The 21,623-nt window shown below is 36.3% G+C and overlaps 1 protein-coding gene across 1 annotated transcript in view; it reads left to right on the forward strand.

The window, feature by feature from the left end:
- HECTD1 (HECT domain containing E3 ubiquitin protein ligase 1) overlaps nt 1-21,623 on the forward strand; it is a 96,142-nt gene that overhangs the window by 73,369 nt on the left and 1,150 nt on the right. The window contains exons 27-42 of the mRNA XM_015565487.1: nt 3,525-3,658; nt 5,099-5,221; nt 7,105-7,261; nt 8,479-8,701; nt 9,953-10,007; nt 10,218-10,400; nt 10,785-10,992; nt 11,084-11,169; nt 11,766-11,893; nt 12,991-13,192; nt 14,695-14,832; nt 16,718-17,325; nt 18,503-18,581; nt 19,164-19,257; nt 19,903-20,053; nt 21,557-21,620. Of these exons, the coding sequence (XP_015420973.1) occupies nt 3,525-3,658; nt 5,099-5,221; nt 7,105-7,261; nt 8,479-8,701; nt 9,953-10,007; nt 10,218-10,400; nt 10,785-10,992; nt 11,084-11,169; nt 11,766-11,893; nt 12,991-13,192; nt 14,695-14,832; nt 16,718-17,325; nt 18,503-18,581; nt 19,164-19,257; nt 19,903-20,053; nt 21,557-21,620 (2,633 nt within the window). The remainder of the gene's footprint in view (nt 1-3,524; nt 3,659-5,098; nt 5,222-7,104; nt 7,262-8,478; nt 8,702-9,952; nt 10,008-10,217; nt 10,401-10,784; nt 10,993-11,083; nt 11,170-11,765; nt 11,894-12,990; nt 13,193-14,694; nt 14,833-16,717; nt 17,326-18,502; nt 18,582-19,163; nt 19,258-19,902; nt 20,054-21,556; nt 21,621-21,623) is intronic.

Genomic DNA, 21,623 nt, shown 5'->3' on the forward strand with positions numbered 1-21,623 from the left:
TCAAATACAAAAAAAGTATATAAAGAATATTTTAAGTACTATTTTATGTATCTCATTACAATGTTTTCTTTCTTTCTGAAAATGTGGCCTCTCCTATTCCAAGCTAAGAATTGGTTCTGATGTATGGTTTTAGGAAAAGCATTACATTTCTCTTTTTTACTTTATCTTTTAAATGTGTAGGTAGCAAATGAAGATGATTATTATTATTTTCAAGTATTGTAAATTTATTGAAAAACTATTTTCCACTTCAGTTTTTCTCACAGAGGCCCTCTCCCCCTTCCTACTATTTCTTAATGTGTTAAAGTTAGCCTTTAATTCATTATTATTTGAAGGTTAAGAAGGTTGTGGGTATGCTAATGGGAGAGAATATTAAAGAGTTAGGGCTCCTTGTTGCCTTTTAAAAATTGTTAGATGATTAAAATTTCCTTTTCTATATTCCTAAAACTAGAGGACTATAAAAGTGCTGCTATGAAGGCTCATAGTAATATCTGTCTTATAAAATAATTTCTGTATATACAAATGTTTACTTTATACACTTTTTTAAAAAAATATATATTTTATTGATTTTTTACAGAGAGGAAGGGAGAGAGACAGAGAATCAGAAACATCGATGGGAGAGAAACATCGATCAGCCGCCTCCTGCACATCTCCCACTGGGAATGTGCCCGCAACCCAGGTACATGCCCTCGACCGGAATCGAACCTGGGACCCTTCAGTCCCCAGGCCGACGCTCTATCCACTGAGCCAAACCGGTTTCGGCTTACTTTTTACACTTTGAGGACCATAATTTGATTCTGTGATGGTCAAATCTATGAAATTTATGGAGCTTTTAAAAACATTCTTATACTTTGATAAAAAAGGGTAGATGAGTTAAAAAAATCTGACTTCAGTGAATTGTAATATATAAAGTTAGATTACTTTCCTTTACAAATGAACCAAAAGTGGAAATGATTTATTATGTAATTATGTATACTGCTACCTCATCATGTTTATGAGAAGCACTGCCTAAATTGTAGGGATAAAATATGTGTTGGGGTAATATATTTCATCGAATTTAAGATGCCATTGTTATAAGAGACACCATTATTTTATGTCACTAAGGGAAAAAGTGTTGCCAGTTTAGCTGTGACTTGCCATTGCTTGTAACATACATTCTGATTTCAGAATATTAAAGTGCTAAAAACTGTGTATCTTAGAAACTAGGTGAATATAGTATAAGGCCTCTTATAGTCATTCAGTGAAAGGCATTGAATTTTTAGTTTTATGTAATTATTAGGCTTAAAATATATTTGGTTCACACGTCTGCAGATGTACGTATCTACTAAATAATTATAAATTCTCTTCTGTATGTTCTTTCGGGATATAGTGTATAATCCTTAAGTAGTAATTATCATTAAGTAACTTGCCAGGTCACATAGCTAAGATCTCTGTGATTGACTTATCTTGTCCTTTTCCCTCATAAGATCTTTTATAGTTCATATTAATATATTCATTTGTATACTTTTTAAATGTCTGTCTCCCCTGCCTTTCCGGGGGGCTCAAATCTTGTCTGTTCTGTTTGCAACAGTAGTCATGTACTACTTAACTGGGATACATTCTGAGAAATGCATTATTAAGCAATTTCATCCTTGTACAATCATGACAGAGTGTACTTACACAAAATTAGATGGTCTATAGCAGTGATGGCGAACTTATGACACGCGTGTCAGAGGTGACACGCGAACTCGTTTTTTTGGTTGATTTTTCTTTGTTAAATGGCATTTAAATATATAAAATAAATATCAAAAATATAAGTCTTTGTTTTACTATGGTTGCAAATATCAAAAAATTTCTATATGTGACACGGCACCAGAGTTAAGTTAGGGTTTTTCAAAATGCTGACACACCTCCTAAATACCCTAGGCTGTATGGTATAACCTATTGCTCCAGATTACAAACCTGTACAGATGTTACTGTACTGAATACTGTAGGCAGTTGTAACACAATGACAAATATTTGTGTATCTAAACATGTAAATGTAGAAAATGTATAGTAAAAATATGGTGCAAATTATTTTTAAAATGGTACACTTGCATAGGGCACTTGAATGGAACTTGCAGGACTAGAAATTGTTCTGGCTAAGTCATTGAGTGAATGGTGAGTGAATGCGTGAATGTAAAGGCCTATGACATTATTTATGCTATCGTATACTTTATAAACACTGTACACTTAGGTTACACTGAATTCATAAAACACAAGTTAAATCAAGCACAAGAGAAAATGATCAAGAGATGTGTTAAACATGAGATGTATGAGGCTGCTGCTTGTGTAACATGGCACAGCATTTTACTGCAAACTTTTTTTTTAAGTAGAAAGAGTACACTCTACAATAATAATAAAAAGCATATGGTGAGCATATACATAAACCAGTAACATACTCATTTATTTTCATTATGAAGCATTATGTACTATCCCTAATACATGTGTTATTTATTGGCAATGCAGTAGACTTGTTTATACCAGCATCACCACAAACACATGAGTACTGCATTGTGCTATGACATGGCAGTTGAGATAGGCATATTTCAGTTCCATTATAATCTTTAAAATATATATATATTTTTATTGATTTCAGAGAGGAATGGAGAGGGAGAGCGAGACAGAAATATCAATGATGAGAGAGAGTCGTTGATTGGCTACCTCCTGCAAGCCTTACACTGGAGATTGAGCCTGTAACCTGGGCATGTGCCCTGACCAGGAATCAAACCATGACTTCCTGGTTCATAGGTCAACGCTCAACCATTGAGCCATAGTGTCTGGGCTCCATTATAATCTTAATGGAACCACCATTGAATATGTGGTCTGTCGTTGACCAAAACATTATGCAGCACTTGACTCTATAGCTATATATATATATATATGTATATATATATAGATATCACAGAGAGAAAGAGTATACATGTGTAAGCGACAACATGAGCATGTAAGTGAACAGGCTATGTTCCTTCCAAAGTCTAGCATCTGGAAATATCTTTGGGATGGCCCAGTACATTTACAACTAGAAATGAAGGCATGAACATCTTTTTGTGTATTTTTTTAAAAGCTCCAAATAAAACTCATTACAACTTTTTCAATGACTAAAGCCATAAAAACCGCCCACCCCAATCCCAACCACCAAAAAACATTATTCGCATACTGTATGAAAAACTATATCATTAGTATAGATAAAATAAAAATAATCTGTCATCAGAAAATATTGAATCTAACTATGTGGCTCATAACTGTATATATCTCGTGCTTAACACAATTCTTGACCCATTGTAGGTACTCTGTAGATATTTGTTGACATGTTATGCTAACTGTGACTTATGCAGAGATTGATAATATGATGGTTGTTATATTGTATCATAGTCCATATTGTTGACCTTTTATATTATGGTTTTGTAGATTTGGATTTAGTTTATGATCATTCTTTATCCCATGTTGATTTTTTGTTAGGCTTTGTTAATTGTGTTGAGAGTAAGGTTGTTGGTTTTGTTTTCTAGATTTTCTTGATAGCTGCCGTGCCAGTACCCTGTTAGCTGAGCTAGATGATGATGAGGACTTGCCTGAGCCAGATGAGGAAGATGATGAAAATGAAGATGACAATCAGGAGGACCAGGAATACGAGGAGGTTATGGTAGAGAGAGTCCCCTATTCTCTTAACTAAGATAAAATATTAATATTTGAAACGAATAGAGGAAAAGCAAAGTCCTGGTTAAACTTTGGAGCAAGGAAATATGGTACCAGTACGAAAAATGTGGTTAATTATGAAAAATGCTGTTAATATGAGCATTTATGATTCTCTTCTAAAAGGCAGTTGTAACACAATGACAAATATTTGTGTATCTAAACAAGTTTTTTTTATATTTGAAAAATACTACAATATCACATATTTTAACAGATTTAAAACACTAATCCTAAAGAATACAATTTTCATGGTTCATCTGCAATATTTATACATAGAATTTTTTAGTGTCTACTGTTTTTGTTTTTTTAAATTCTTTATTGTTTGAAGTATTCCATATGTCTCTTTTCCCCCCCATTGACCTCTTTCCGTCCACTCCCACACCCCAGCACATGTCCTCACCCCCCTAGTATCTGTGTACATTAGCCATGCCTATATGCATGCATACAAGTCCTTTGGTTGATCTCTTACCCCCTACCCTCACCCCAGGGTCTACTGTTTTGAAAGCAGTATCTGTTCTCATCAGTCCTTATACAGAGCTATGAAGTACAGGCATAGAAGAAATAATTTACCCTAATTAATAAGAGTTAAGTGGAAAAAGTGTTGCCAGTTTAGCTGTGACTTTCCATTGCAGTATGATCCAGAATCCCAGTGTTTAACCACAGTGATAGTCTTTGAATTGAACTCTTGACTGAAAATACTCTATTTAAATGTATTTATTTTTATTTTTTTTAAATGAAATGTTACTAAATTTTGAAAAGCTTCATAAGTTGCAGTGTTTAGTTTTTTTGTTGTTCTTGGTTACTCTTCACCCAAAGATATTTTTTCCATTGGTTTTTAGAGAGAGTGTAAGGGAGAAAAGGTGGGGAGGAGGGAGGGAGGGAGGGAGGAAATGGGGGGACACTTATGGCATAAGAGAGAGAGAAGAGAAAGAGAGAGAGAGAGAGAGAGAGAGACATCGATATGAGAGATACATCGATTGGTTGCCTCCCAGATTCATCCCCAATGGGGCCAGGTAGCAAACCTGCAACCCAGGTATATGCTCTGACCTGGAATTTGAACCTGAGACCCTTTGGTGCATGGGACGATGCTCTAACCACAACGCAACACTGGCCAGGGTATAAGTTAGAGTTTTAATGGGGTGAAGAACTCAAATGCTTTTAGTATATGTTGCTTGGGAAACAGTATGCCAGCATATTTCTTGTGGTGTTAATATATGATGCATGATGAATTTAAAACATTCATTTTATAACTTTTATGAAGATGGCTAGTGAATATGAAGTTTTTTTAATGACAGTTTTGGTAATATGGGTTGATAGTTTCAAGTCAAGACTGAATAAGGATATATATGGATCAAATAATTAGATGTCTCTACATATATTTAAAAATCAGATTCTGAGACGTCCATCCCTGCAGCGACGAGCCGGCTCTCGCTCTGATGTAACGCACCATGCTGTCACTTCACAGCTACCACAGGTTCCTGCTGGAGGTGGGAGCCGACCTATTGGGGAGCAGGTAATATCTTCATGTTTATCATGCCCACAATGTATTTTTTCCCCTTTCACAGTAAAGGATCAACCAAAATGTCTAGAAAAATATACAGGGAAAGGAGAGAGAGTTAAAAAATGGAATTAACAAAAAGAAACTTCCCGGGGGAGGATGGGAGAGGGCTAAAAGAGGTTAATGGGGGAGGGGGGGACCTATGTAATACTTTCAACAATAAAGTTCCAAATAGAGTCCAGATTGCTCTGATATAAGGCATATAGGGGTTTGTTACCTGAAACTCTCTTCCCCTTCTCCTTTATTTAAACATATACTAAACATATACTAAACATACACTAAAATAGTTAATAGCTATTATTTAAGACTTAGTTTTCATAGTAGTAGTAGAGGTAGTACTATTAGTCTGTTAACTAACATTTACCGATTATTAATTGAGTGCTAGACATTTTCAGTCCTTTCAACAACCCTTTGACAGTTACTTTTAGTCCTAATCTTCGAGGATGATTTTAAAGGTCACACATAGAAGTGTTGAATCCAGGATGAAAACCCAGACATTCTGGCTCTAGAGCTGTCAAATGTCAGTTTGATTTGTTTATAAAAGTTAATTTCAGTTATGTGTTCAAAATATAAGGGGCTATGTGTGTGTGCAACTACATACATAATTATTATTAAAATTATTACAACAGACATTTACAACATTTACAGTTCATTGATCTCTCTTTTGTTGATACTAAAAGTGAAGGAGAAGAGACAGTGTTAAATAACTTTTATTATGAAAAATTTAAAATATGCAGGAAATTGAATAGTATGATGATGCCCCAAAGACCCATCATTTGACTTAAACAGTTATCAATGCTTTGTCAAAATGTTTGATTTGCCCCATAGTAATTTAAAGCAACTCCCAAGCATTATAGTATTTTTACCTAATTCAATATGTAATACAATTTACATTTTTTAATAAAGCACCTATTTAAAAATAAATATAGGTTCATTGGAAGATGCTCAGATAGTTTAGAGAGGTGTTATGTGTACTTTACCCAATTTCTTCCAATGGTCACAATTAGAGTACAACTTGAAAACCAAGAAATTGACATTGGTGCAATGTGTATATGGTTCATTGTCATTTTATCTCATGTAGATTTCTGTAACCACCACTAATGCAACTTACTTTTGATAAACTTAAATTGTAAAGAACTGTATGTACTACCTATGTATGTCTGTGTAGGCTCATTTTGTGCTTAAGAAATATGGCTAACTAAGGAGTGTAATAGCTATAGAAAAGAACTTAAACATATACCTTATTTTATTTTTAATTTAATTGGTTTCAGAGAGGAAGGGAAAGGGAGAGAGAGATAAAAACATTATTGATGAGAGAGAATCATTGATCGGCTGCTTCCTGCATGCCTCCTACTGGGGATCGAGCCCGTAACCCGAACATGTGCCCTTGGCTGGAATCGAACTGGGGACCCTTCTGTCCGCAGGCCAACACTCTATCTGCAGAGCCAAACCAGCTAGGGCCATATACCTTACTTTATAGATAGCACATCACTTTTGCAATACTGAAGTTTTATAATATTTGTGAATTTTATTTTTGTTTATTTTTTAAAATACATTTTTTTAAAAAATATATATTTTGTTGATTTTAACCAGTTTTGGCTTAAAATACATTTTTATTGATTTTCTAGAGAGTGGAAGGGAGAGGAATAGAGTGATAGAAACATTGATGAGAGAGAAACATCAATTGGCTGCCTCCTGCATGCCCCTTAATAGGTATCGAGCCTGCAACCTAGAAAAGTGCCCTGTTTGAGAATCAAACCGTGACCTCCTGTTCTGCTTCATGGGCTGATGTTCAACCACTGAGCCACACTGACCACGCAGAAATTTTATTTTTATAGGAAGAAGAAGAGTATGAAACTAAAGGAGGACGCCGGAGGACATGGGATGATGATTATGTGCTGAAGCGGCAGTTTTCTGCTTTGGTTCCTGCTTTTGATCCTAGACCGGGTCGTACTAATGTCCAACAGACAACTGATCTAGAAATTCCACCTCCAGGTATGGTACATTTTAGTTTTTGTGAGTTAATTTTTAATAAATAACAAAGTAATTATACACAATTAGAAAAGTAATATACAGGCTATAAATAATAGTTTTCAAGAAAAAACTATATATCAGCCACAAGTCCTTAAAAAATAGATTTTTTTAAAAGGAAAAGATAGTCTTTTTAAAACGCTGTTTTGTACTTACGTAATTTTATTAAACTGATAAGAACAGATACTACACTTGATCTTAGCCAAAAGGCCGAGAAGCGATGTACTTACGTAATTTTAAAAGCAAGGCTTCATTTAAAGATGGATACTTTGTATTTTATTTTGTACTGGATCAAAATTGCTAAGTATTATTCCTTTTCATTTTTTTCTTTGAAAAGCTATATCGAGGTTTCAGTTAGATCCTCCGGAGTCAGTCAGCCTCAGTGGCAACTTTATTTCTTGCAACTCTATTTTGTATGTAGTAGATACACTAATGACCCCCCAAAGATTATATAGATCCTAACCTCCAGAATATGAGAAGATGTTACCCTAATGTGATGAGAGAGATTTTGCAGATATGCTTAAAGATTTTGAAATGGGCAGACTAGCCTGGATTATCTGGTTGAGTCCAGTGTAATCACCAGTGTCCTAATAAGAGGGAGTCAGGAGGGTCAGAGTCAGAAGAGGATTTGACTAAAGATACAATGGGATGTCATACAGTGAATATAATACTTTTGAAAACTCTTATCTAATTATATGAGGGAATGATTCTTGTCCTAGTAAAAAAGAGAATATACCACCAAATGCACTATTTGTGCTTGTGTGTGTGTGTGTGTGTGTGTGTGTGTGTGTGTCCATCCTCACAGCCCACTCATTCAGTATAAGCAAAAGGCTATTAACCAAAGTATGTATTTTTTCTCTGGATGTAGAAATATCAATAATTTTAGTTTTTTTATTTGTAAAAGTAAAATGTCTTTAAAATATTCATATAGTTAACATATTTCCTATTAAAATGAGAGATTCGTTTCATATGCATAAGTTTTACTCTGTATTCTCTGTCTTTAGGTAACCTATTATTCCTATTTGAAAAAAAAGAAAATGTTGAGGCCAGGAGAGCCTTTAATAACTGATATTGTTAGTCAATATATATGGCAGAAGGGTTTAGATTTCACATAGCCCTTGTTGTCTAGTGCAGAGTTTTACTGTACTGTAATTGATTTTCATGTCTTCTCATATTTTTAGGAACACCTCATTCAGAACTCTTGGAAGAAGTAGAATGTACTCCATCACCTCGATTAGCCCTCACTTTGAAAGTAACAGGTCTTGGAACAACTCGAGAGGTTGAATTACCCCTCACCAATTTTAGATCAACCATCTTTTACTATGTACAAAAATTGCTTCAATTATCCTGTAATGGCAATGTGAAATCAGATAAACTTAGACGTATTTGGGAGCCAACATACACGTAAGAGATTTTAATTTAATTTTTTAGGTATATATTTTCTTAATATATAAGCCAAGAAGCTTTGTATTTCTATGTTCTATGTATAGGAACAGAAAAGATTTGGTTTTGGTCTGTTGGTTTACAGGAACAGATAAGATCATTTTTGATTCCTGATGTGGAAAGGTTAAGGTTCACAACTGAAAGGAACTTTTGAAATAATCAAAACTAGTGCCTTATGTAATAACTAGAGGCCCAGTGCACGAAATTCATGCATGGATAGGGTTGCTAGTGGCTGCTGGCTGCTGGCCAGGGCCTTCCTTCATTCCGTGCCACCCCCTTATGGCCAGCTTATGTCATAGTGAGTGAGTGAACTCCCGGTTGGTCAAACTCCCAAGGGGACACTTTACATGCTAGGCTTTTATATATATATATAGAATAGATTGTTGACCTCTAACTGGGATTGTGTATGAAATACTAAATATTTGTTATTTGTTATTTGTTCTGCGGGCTGTGAGTTAAGTTTACCACCAATCTTTGTTCATTCATTCATTCAACAAATGATTATCAGTGAACTTGGGCCAGTGTGTTTAACAACATTTTAATACCTCAGTTTCCTAATCTTATAAAATGAGAATGTTTGTGAGGAATCAATGAATTAATATATGTAAAGTGTTTCAGTAATCTATGATGTAGAAAATACTCAGTATTACCTATAATAGTAATTTATTATTTATATTAAAATTTTTATACTATAACATTAATATACACATATTTTATGTTATATTACTACATATTTGTATTATATAAGTAATAAGTAATTATATAATTCTTATTTGACTTTACTTTTGTTGGTGTATTTTTCTGTTGTTCTCTTAACATTGATAATCTTATCTAATGTCCAATAAAGTAATCTAGGTCCTTTGAGTTAGAATAGAAGGTCATCATGCCAAATTCCGACCCCCTCCCCCGCATTCAATTTTTATCTCAAGTGCGTTACATGTTACTTCATATTTTTAAATATTCCAGGTTTATTGTATGTTTTCTCTGCAATAATGCTAAATTTATAAACCATAACTCTTTTTCAGGAATATGATTTGTTACTTTCCACTATTTAACAAATTAATATTTTTTTCTCATAAGTTCTCCCTGAGTTCAATGTTTAATGTAAGCATATGGCAGCATTCATATATTTTCTGAAAACTGAAGTCTTACTGGAAATAACCACAAATCATTTGCTGTAAGAATTAACTTGAATAATATCTTCATGTTTAGAATCATGTACAGAGAAATGAAGGATTCTGACAAGGAAAAGGAAAATGAAAAAATGGTAAGTTACTTTAGAAAATGGGTCTTATTGGCTATTTAAAGAAAAAGAAAACTAACACTGTTTAACTGAACATTTGAGGGAAAAATTAGTAACATGGAATCCTTTAAATTAGGTTAAATGCATGATCTTGAAGTTAACTTTGATAATGCATGTGAAATAGCATAGACTTTATAATCAGGAAAGGCCAACATTTGGTTTTTCCTATTGTAGGGTTGTTGGTCTATAGAGCATGTGGAACAGTACCTTGGCACTGATGAATTACCAAAGAATGACTTGATAACCTACCTGCAGAAGAATGCAGATGCTGCTTTCCTGCGCCACTGGAAATTAACTGGCACTAATAAAAGTATTAGGAAAAACAGAAATTGTTCTCAGCTCATAGCTGCATATAAGGTATATATTGGCATCAAAACACTGTTTGGGTTGGGAATGGCTTTGTGCTTTGTTTTGCAACTTTTAAGAATTCTTAAGGAAGGGAGGTTTATTGGAACATACTAAAAAAAAGAAGTTGGATTAACAATATGACAATGCCAAAATTTCAGATATGGTTTATGATATTGTAATCTAAGTGTGTAGTTTTAACTGGCTTTTTAGTAGTTTTATTTGGGAATTTAATGGTTTAGAACACATTAATTTTCTACTTTAGTAATACTGGTTTTATTTATAAAGAAGGCAATTCTTTGAAAAATTCTAGACTTTTCAAGGTAATACTAATGGGATGATACATTGCTTTTTGAAAATATGATTAATAGCTAGTTTTGCTGATTGTTTCCTCAGGATTTTTGTGAGCATGGAACAAAGTCTGGCTTAAACCAGGGGGCCATTTCTACTCTTCAAAGTAGTGATATTCTTAATTTGACAAAAGAACAACCTCAGGCCAAAGCTGGGAATGGACAGAACTCTTGTGGAGTAGAAGATGTCCTTCAGCTGCTGCGTATTCTGTATATAGTTGCAAGTGACCCTTATTCAAGAATATCCCAAGAAGGTTTGTAAGAGCCTTGTTTTATTCCTGTGGCATTTTTAAAAGCAAGTCCATTTATATTTTATTAACTTTATTAATTTTATTGATTTTACAGAAGGTGATGAGCAGCCTCAGTTTACTTTCCCACCAGATGAATTCACTAGCAAAAAAATCACAACAAAAATTTTGCAGCAGATTGAGGTAATAATAACAGATAGTTATTAAACTCTTCAATCTGTCACCATTGGACTTTCAAAGTATTGCCTCTTATTCCTTTACTAGACTTCCTACCATCTCTCCCTTCCCTCTGATCCAATGGTTTGGGTTACATGGTCTATTGCATTAATATCTTTAATTACACATAAGAATTGACTCCTGCCCAGTTGGTATGGTTCAGTGGTTGAGCGTTCACCTATGAAAGGAGAGATCACTGGTTCGTTTCCTGGTCAGGGCACATTGCCTGGGTTGCGGGCACCATCCCCAGTAGAGGACATGCAGGAGACAGGTGATCAGTGTTTCCCTCTCACCTGTGTTTCTATCTCTATTTCGTGCCCTTCCTCTCCAAAATAAATAAATAAATGAATGAATGAATGAATGAATGAATCAGTGTTTCCCTCTCACCTGTGTTTCTATCTCTATTTCGTGCCCTTCCTCTCCAAAATAAATAAATAAATGAATGAATGAATGAATGAATGAATAAATAAATAAATAATATAAAAAACATATTTAAGAAAAATTGACTTCCTTTTGTCTTTTTAAATAATTGCCTGAAGATATTGTTTTTTGTTAATTTGCAGGAACCATTGGCATTGGCAAGTGGGGCTCTGCCAGATTGGTGTGAACAATTAACCAGCAAGTGTCCTTTTCTAATACCATTTGACACTAGACAACTTTATTTTACCTGTACTGCATTTGGTGCATCAAGGTAAGAAGTGTATCCTTTTATATTTTCAGAATATTTTTTTAATGTTAAGTAAGCTCAGAATGTACTAATATACTTTATATCAAGACTAATTAAGGGAATATATTATCTTGTTTTTTTTCTTAAAAGAGTTTTCAACATTTAAATGTTACTGTGTTTCTAGTTGGATCTATACTATCTTGGAGTGGTATGAATTGATCTCTTAGAATAGTGTGGGTTGGGAAAACCGTCATCCCTTGGTATCCATGGGAGATTGGTTCCAGGACCCCGGGGGAAACTAAAATCCATGGGTGCTCAAGTCTCTTAGCACTCTGTATCTGTGGGTTCTGCATCCGTGGATACAGAGGGCCAACCATAATGTGTTGTGTCAGGTAGCATTTACTATACAGTTCTTTAATAGCGTATATAATTATTAGTTGCTGAAATTCCCAGAAATACCAAATTAAATGCTTGCAAATAGCTTTGGTAGCATTGAAATATATTTGCCTTCTGGCCATCTAATATAATACATATTTTACTTAAATATTTTTGTTTTTCTCTCTCCTGTGCTAGATGAAAGTTTCATGAGAGTAGGAATTTCTAGCTGTCTTATTCAAAGTAGATGTAAAAAGTTATAAGTTCAAATGAAGTTGTTTTCCTAATAAGTTAAATTGCATCATTTTATACCATTTACAAAGCATTTGTACACCCAGAACTACAGAGCTAGTGCGATAAATGGCATTATTTATGATTTCTGTTTTATAGATGAGGAAATTGATTCTCCAAAGTACTTACCTGAGTTGCCTGTGATTGACAAAAAAGTCATAACACACATGACAATGGATCTTTCATCTTATTTTTAGCTTAAGATTCTTTCTCCCACCCTAGACAGGTTTGCTCTGCATTAAAAAGAAAATGTTTTTAAATCAGACTACCATTTTTTAAAATAAGAGTTTATTAGAGTGCATTTGAGTTAGAGTAATATGATTTCTGTTCACATTTGGAAGCAAGGTCTCAATGGACTGAGAGTTAGGAAATGTTTGTAGTTTTATGTACTGGTTTAGTTGTACATTCAACTGTTGCTGTATGTTGCAGTTACATAGATTTTTTTTCTATTTCAGAGCAATAGTGTGGTTACAAAACCGACGTGAAGCCACTGTGGAAAGAACAAGGACCACAAGTAGTGTAAGGCGAGATGATCCTGGAGAGTTTCGAGTTGGTCGTCTCAAGCATGAGAGAGTAAAAGTTCCACGTGGTGAATCGCTGATGGAATGGGCTGAGAACGTTATGCAAATACATGCAGACCGGAAATCAGTTCTTGAGGTAACAGAACCAGCCAGTCTGTTCTGGTTGGATAGAATTACAGAGGAATTTCTCTCTCCTTTCTCCAAAGGCCTCCTCTGGCACAGCATCTTTCATAAGAGGATGTCAGCTCACCTTAGGGGTCAGGATCTTGTGATTTAACGAGCAACAGAGATCATCACTCTTGAGATAGGGACTTGCTTCATCTATTTATTAACAAAACCTGGACCAAATAATAGTACTCACAAAGGATTCTTTTTGATACCTAAATGTTACCTTTATATTAAGCTATGCTATTAGATAGATATCTCTATTTTTGGAGCACACTTTTATAATATTGTTTCACTTAAATTGTGCTTGGTACTATAAAATTGGTCTATATTTAGAGATGTTATAATAAATGGCAGTATGAAGTTCAATACATTTACAATAGAGATGCTATTGTGGGCATTGTTGATTATATGTTACATACATATTATTTCTTTTATGAGGGATAATGGAAGAAATATCTCTCCTGTCAACAGATTTGCTGGTTTATCTTTTGGATCACAGACTGATCCCAGCAAATATATCTCTAGAAAATATATAAGGCTTATACTTTCTATCATTATATTCCTCTAACCTTATTTATTTAGTTTTACTTTACACTGTGTATTTTTGAAGGCTGCCTTAAAGCATTTTTGAACAGATAGAGTACGGATAAAACCTTTCAAGTGATTACCTAAAGTCAGAAATAAGTGGAAAAGTTTAGGTTTTGGTGTTAGATAGACACATACAAATCTGTATACCATCATTTCCTTGAGCAAATGATTTACTAGTAATCTCTTTATCTAAAATTTGGTTTCCTTCATTATAAAAAGGAGATTATATAGTAGTCCACCCATATCCAAGGTTTCACTTTCCATGGTTTCAATTACCCTCGATCAATAGCAGTCCGACATTAACAAATGGAAAATTTCAGAAATAAACATTTTATAACTTAAATTGCCCTCATTCTGAACTTGATGCAATATTATGCTGTCTGTGAATCATCCCGTTGTTTGGTGTATCCATGCTGTATAGGCTACCTGTCTGTTAGTCACTTAGAAACTGTCTCTTGAGAGAGACACATTCACATAACTATTATTATAGTATATTGTTTTATTACTGTTTAATCTCTTATTGTGCTTACAAATTAAACTTTCCATAGATAGGTTATATATAGAAAAAAGTATAGTATATATAGGGTTTGGTGTTATTCATGGTTTTAAGCACCCACTGGGGATATTGGAACATATTCCCCCAGGAATAGAAAGAAATTACTGCAATCTATTTTGTAGAGTTGTTGAGAGAAGTAAATTTATGAATGCTCACCATAGTATTTAAATGTAATAGTATATAATAAACATGAAAAAAACTTCCATGTTGCTTATATTATACTGTTGCTATAAAACAGGTATATTACTGGATTGGAAATGACTAATTTTGGAAAGAATGGGATCATTTAAGCCCACTTCTCCCTATTTTTTTGGTTCATATTTTAGGTTGAATTTTTAGGAGAGGAAGGAACTGGCTTGGGACCCACATTAGAGTTTTATGCTCTGGTGGCAGCAGAATTCCAGAGAACTGACTTGGGAACTTGGCTCTGTGATGATAACTTTCCAGATGATGAATCTCGCCAGGTAAGATTTACTTCATTCTTTTTTTTTTAAATATATTTTATTGGTTTTTCACAGAGAGGAAGGGAGAGGGATAGAGAGTTAGAAACATTGATGAGAGAGAAAGATCCATCAGCTGCCTCCTGCACGCCCCCCACCGGGGATGCACCCGCAACCAAGGTACATGCCCTTGACCGGAATCGAACCTGGGACCCTTCAGTCCGCAGGCCGACGCTCTATCCACTGAGACAAACCGGTTCAGCTATTTCATTTTTTGATTTGATTTGTGATTTTGCTTTTAGAAAGTGTTATAAATATGTTATGCTTTTAGAACATATGCCAGTTTTTGAACCTTTATTTATTCTATCCTATCTAATAAAAGAGAAACATGGTAATTAGCCATACCTCCGCTACCCTTCCCATTGGCTAATCAGGGCAATATGCAAAGTAACTGCCAGCCAAGATGGCGGCCGGCAGCCAGGCAGCTTAAAGCAAACAGGAGGCTTGCTTCCTTCAGTGACAAAGGAAGCCAACGTTCCCCGCCTGCCACTGCCGGCCTCTGAGCTTGCAGTTTGAAACATTGTTACAAATATAGAAGCTAAACAAACTCCAGAAACCTGCTTTGAGCCAGCTGGGATCTCAGAGCTGGGTGTGACCAGCTGCAAACAGCCATCAGCCTCTCACCCAGGCTGGCCAGGCACCCAAGTGGGACCCCCACCCTGATCCAGGACACCTTTCAGGGCAAACCAGCCGGCCCCCACCCGTGCCCCAGGCCTCTGTCCTATATGGTAAAAGGGTAATATGCCTCCCAGCACTGGGATCAGCAGAGCCGCGAGGCCTTCTGGGACGGGGATCAGCGTGACGGAGCAGCACCCAAACCCCCTGATTGCCCTGCGGCTCTGTGTGTGGCGGGGCGGGGCCACAACCTCCCTATCTGCCCTGCTCTGTTCGTGACAGGGCAAGGCACCCCAACCCCCTGATCGCCCTGTGGCTCTGTGTGTGACAGGGTGTGGCGCCCCAACCCCCTGATCCGCCCTGCTCTGTGTGTGACAGGGGGCAGTGCCCCAACTCCCCTATCGGCCCTACTCTGTGAGTGACAGGGGGGAGCTCCCCAATCCCCTGATGGGCCTTGCTCTGTGCGTGACGGGGGGGAAGCTCCCTAACCCCCTGATTGACCCTGCTCTGTGTGTGACAGGGTACGGAGCCCCAACCCCCCTGATGGGCCCTGCTCTGTGAGTGACAGGGGGCAGTGCCCTAACCTCCTGCTTGGCCCTGCTCTGTGCATGACGGGGTGGCGCCCCAACTCCCCAAGCAGCCCTGCTCTGAGCCCAACCAGGGGCTGCACCTAGGGATTGGGCCTGCCCTCTGCCACCCGGGAGTAGGCCTAAACCAGCAGGTCGTTATCTCCTGAGGGGTCCCAGCCTGCTAGAGGGCACAGGCCGGGCTGAGGGACCTCCCCGCCCCCTTGAGTGCACAAATTTTTGTGCACCAGGCCTCTAGTATATAATAAAGCTATAATATGCAAATTGACCCTCACAAGATGGCTGCCTATGACCAGGCTGGTAAGGGGTTAGTGAGAGACGACCAAACGAATGAATAGCAGGCTGCGTGGGGCGATCAGGCTGGAGGGGGGATTGTGAGGGTCGACTAGGCCGGCTGGGGTCAGTCGGGAACGACCAGGCCAACCAGGCCGACAGAGGGGAGGCAGTTGGGGGTGACCAGGCAGGCAGGCAGGTGAGCGATTTAGTTATTCAATAATCTTGCTGTTACTAAATGTTTTTAAAGGATAATATTTAGTCACAAAAAATAATTTAATAAAATGTGTATATACTTTTAGATAGCTAAATAGAAGATGTTTACTATTTATAGATCTTTAATTTTATTTACATTTCTCCCTCTAAAAAATTAGGTTGATCTTGGAGGTGGGTTGAAACCTCCTGGATACTATGTGCAGAGATCATGTGGACTGTTCACGGCACCATTTCCACAAGATAGTGATGAACTTGAAAGGATCACAAAACTCTTTCATTTCCTTGGAATTTTCTTGGCCAAATGCATTCAAGACAACAGACTTGTGGACTTACCTATTTCCAAACCTTTCTTTAAACTTATGTGTATGGGTGACATTAAAAGCAATATCAGTAAACTCATTTATGAGTCACGAGGTGATCGAGACTTACATTGTACTGAGAGTCAGTCTGAAGCTTCTACAGAAGAAGGTCATGATTCCCTCTCTGTAGGAAGCTTTGAAGAGGATTCAAAATCAGAGTTTATTCTGGATCCTCCCAAACCCAAACCTCCAGCTTGGTTTAATGGAATTTTAACTTGGGAAGACTTTGAACTCGTTAACCCACACAGAGCCAGATTTTTAAAAGAAATTAAAGACCTTGCTATCAAGAGGCGCCAGATTTTAAGCAACAAAGCTCTTTCAGAAGATGAGAAGAACACAAAATTACAGGAATTAGTGCTGAAAAATCCATCAGGATCTGGGCCTCCACTTAGTATAGAGGATTTAGGGTAAGCTTTATATAAACATTCTTCAACCTAAGTTCTAAAGCTTTTGTTTTTTTTTGTCCCCACTAATTTGCAATATATGAGTAAGCCTGTTAAGAACAATAATATGCTATAGGAAATATTGATTATTGATTTGAACCTTCGATTTGCTATATCAATAGACCTCTGAAAGATTATCTGATTTGTCAAATGTGATAAATGTATCTTCTGTGAAAAAAGTCCAAAGCCAAAAATATTTTGACAGATTTATTAGCTAATTAATAAATAGCCTACTTGGCAAAGCTCAAAGTAGCTTGCTTTGTGAGTAAGCCTTATCCCCAGTGGCTGCGTTAACTAACACATGCTGCAGGTCTTTTGATAAAATTCTATTATTTTATATCTATACTAATAGAAGGGTAATATGCTCATTAGACCAGATAGACATCTTGCAGACATCCTTCTGGACAAAGCTGCAGCTGCTGCGAGGGCTGAGCAAGGCCAGCAGCCACAGTGGCTGTGAGGACCGGTAGTCGCGGCAGCAGCTGGGTGATGGGGGTGGTGCCTTCCCCTTATTGGCCCGGTTGCTTCCCGCAGAGGGAAGACATCGGTAGGACATCCCCTGAGGGCTCCTGGACTGTGAGAGGGGTCAGGCCCGGCTGAGGGACCCCTGCCCACAGTGCATGAATTTTCGTGCACTGGACCTCTAGTATATATATAATTAATCTAGCCTCGGTATATTTTACTATGATTTTGGGTTGACTACAAGGCTTGCTTTTTCTCCCTTCCTCCCTGTCTTTCCCTCCCTCCCTTATATTCAGGGTTTAATGGTGGGTGTCACAGCATGAATAACATCAGTGAAGCAATAGGTCCTTCCTGCAAAAAAACAATTAAAAAATCTTATAAATATGTCACAATTCACTGCAAAAATGTTTAGTTCATTCATTTTGTTTCATATGCGGAAAATGAAATATGGAAAGGTGGTGGTTTTATGCAGTCTTTTCAAAGCCAGGTTAGGGAACAGGTTTGTCCTAATAGTTTTTGTGTACAGAGTTTGCATTTACGAGTGCTATATACTTAATATCTAAGCTAAGTACAGTGATGTTGCTTGAGAAGTTGGGGTTCAGGGTTTTGGCAGCGGTGTTATAAAAATTAAATACCAGCGGTAGACACATGTTAATCTAGTCCTTATTTGTCCTTCCAGTTTAAATTTCCAGTTTTGCCCTTCCTCAAGAATATATGGTTTTACAGCTGTGGATCTCAAGCCAAGTGGTGAAGATGAGGTAAAAATTTTGCTTTTGATACTTTTTTAAAATCCAGCTGAGAATATGTTTTTACTTATTTTTTTCAAACACGTTTTTATTGATTTCAGAGAGGAAGGGCGAGGGAGAGAGAGATAGAAACATCAATGATGAAAGAGAATCATTCATTGATCAGTTGCCTACTGCACGCCCTACACAGGATCAGCCTGCAACTGGGCATGTGCCCTAACCTGGACTCGAACCATTATCTCCTGGTTCATAGGTCGACACTCAACCACTGAGCAACACTGGCTGGGCTGTATTTATTTTAGAGAGAAAGGAAGGGAGAGGGAGAGATAGAAATATCGATGAAAGAGAAACATCGGTTGGCTGCCTTCTGCACACTACCTGCTGTGTATTGAGTCTGCAACCTGGTCATATGCCTTAATTGGGAATTGATCCGGCAACCTGGTACATGGGTTGACACTCAGCAGCTGAATCCCACAGGCCAGGCTTGATACAGTTTTAACTTCAGAATCATCCTTTTACTGAGGCCAGTTGTACTAGGCGCTACTGAAATTTTCCTAGATATTAACTATAATGTTGGCTAATTTTCCTTTGCAGATGATAACAATGGATAATGCAGAAGAATATGTAGATTTGATGTTTGACTTTTGTATGCATACGGGTATTCAGAAGCAGATGGAAGCCTTTAGAGGTAATTTTTAAGTCTCGTTAGCTTAATCCCCCTCCTTTTACTTTGAGAGAGTTGAAATTAAGGCATGTCTGTGGTCAAGAATTGCTGGTAATCTGCAGATATGACCTCTAGTTTTTGTCTTCCAGATAGTTAGGTCCTGCAAAGGATCTAGAACAGGTTGGAACATTTGCAAGATGGAGTATACCCTCAGCTTGCTCCTTCCGAGTAATGGGGACCCACCATTGGCTCCATTTCTTCATTTGTTAGTGGCCATAAGGTTGCATTCTTTCCACATTACATGGACCAGGATGAATTAAACCATGTTAGAATTAAGTTCTGGTTGAAGATTAAAGCAAAATATATTAGACTGTTTTCAAAACTTACTGGTTTTGAAAATGGGAATAAAGTTTTGGTTGTCTTGTATGACACAATGGGAAATTTTTAGAATTTATTTACTGACCATAGTGACTGAGTATTCTCTCTGTTCACATTATTAATTAAGCAGAGATTTTTATATTTTAATCCTAACACAGTTTTGACAAGCTATCTTAATTTATATATATTTTCAAACATTTATTTATAATTTGATTTGAAATTTGGTATTTTAAAATTATAATTTAGAAACTGAATTGTGCATTTTGTTTGTCTGCTTTGTATGTAATGTAGATGGATTTAATAAAGTTTTTCCAATGGAGAAATTAAGTTCCTTCAGCCATGAAGAAGTCCAAATGATTCTTTGTGGAAACCAGTCACCATCCTGGGCAGCAGAGGATATTATCAATTATACTGAGCCTAAGTTGGGTTATACACGTGATAGGTATGCGTTGGTTATTTTCTAAAATAAAATTATTTATGTCCCCAAATCATATGGTAGATGATCTCTAAAGAACTTTGACTCAGTGAATTATATTTATATAGTAAGTGAGAAAAGCAGTTAAGACTCACCATCACCAAGATGCATATCCATTAATAAGAATGAGTTTACACAAAAATACAGTTGAATCTTGCCTAATGTTAAGATTCCTTTTCTCGCCCTGTTTTAATTGTTCATTATTTTAAAAATTGGGTAAAATGTAAACCTTTAGGCTTTATTTTTTTATATTAACTTTTATTTTCAAATAATTTCAGACTTACAGAATAGTTGAAAGAATTCCCCACTTGTCTTTAAGATTTTTCTGTATTTATATTCTGCTTTACACACACACACACACACACACACGCATACGCATAGTAAACCTGTGCATATGTATAGACACACAGGTGCACTATTTTTTTCTGAACCATTGGAGAATATGCTGCATATATCATGTCTCTTCACTCCTTAATACTTCAGTGTACATTTCCTGAGAATATGGATATTCTCCCATGTATGCAGTTAGCTAGCAAATTCATGGTACTGCTATACTTTTAACTGATCTATCATACATATTTGAATAATGTACTCAATAGCACTCCCATCAGCCCTGTACCTCCTGTACCAGGAAATTGCATTTTATTGTGATAGCTTTTTAAATCTAGAACAGTTCCTCAACTAATTTTTTTCATATCACTGACATTTTAAGACTGCAAAGTCTTATAGTACTTTTTAAAAAAAACTTTCAAACTAATGTAAATGAGAGAATATTATGAATTTTTTAAAACTAAATGACATTGCTCACCTAACATTTTTAAAGTAAACGTTTTATTGAAGTGTTAACAGAAGTACAAAAGTTGCATGTGTTGCCTGGAGAATTTTCACAAAATAAACACACTTCTATTAATGGCACCCAGGATAAGAAACAATTCCAGAAATCCCTTCTCTATCATATTCTTCTCTAGTCATTCAGTCACTATTCCTGTTGATTTATTTTGCTTGCTTTTGAACTTTAATAAATGAAATCATGCAGATATATATTCTTTAAGGTATGTCTTCTTTTTGTTTAACATTATGATCATGAAATTCATCCATGTTTTGGTCTACTATAGTGGTAGTTTATTTCACTGTAACAAGAATGAATTATTTCAGATCCACTTTGATAATTTAGGCATATTTGGATAAGTTCTGCAAGTGTATTTTGAGCTTTTCTGATTTGCTGACTTTATTGTATGTTTGATTCCTATACGCCATCATTGTTTCAGTTCTGAGTCCAAGAGAGTCTTGAAGGATATTTTTAAAGTAGTTTGTGTCATTTCATCTCATACTTAACCTAAGAGTTTCTGGTCAGTGCTGTTTTGTGGATATTGTTTTGGGGGGCGGTTATTGCTGGCTTACAAAGTAGTGATAGTGTTTTTCATTTCAGTCAGCTTTCAAATTAGTATAACTATACTTTTCTCCCTTTAGCCCTGGTTTCCTAAGGTTTGTGAGGGTTTTATGTGGCATGTCTTCAGATGAAAGGAAAGCATTCCTG

This window comes from Myotis davidii, unplaced genomic scaffold (genome assembly GCF_000327345.1).
Source record: "Myotis davidii unplaced genomic scaffold, ASM32734v1 scaffold21, whole genome shotgun sequence".
Lineage (NCBI taxonomy): Eukaryota > Metazoa > Chordata > Mammalia > Chiroptera > Vespertilionidae > Myotis > Myotis davidii.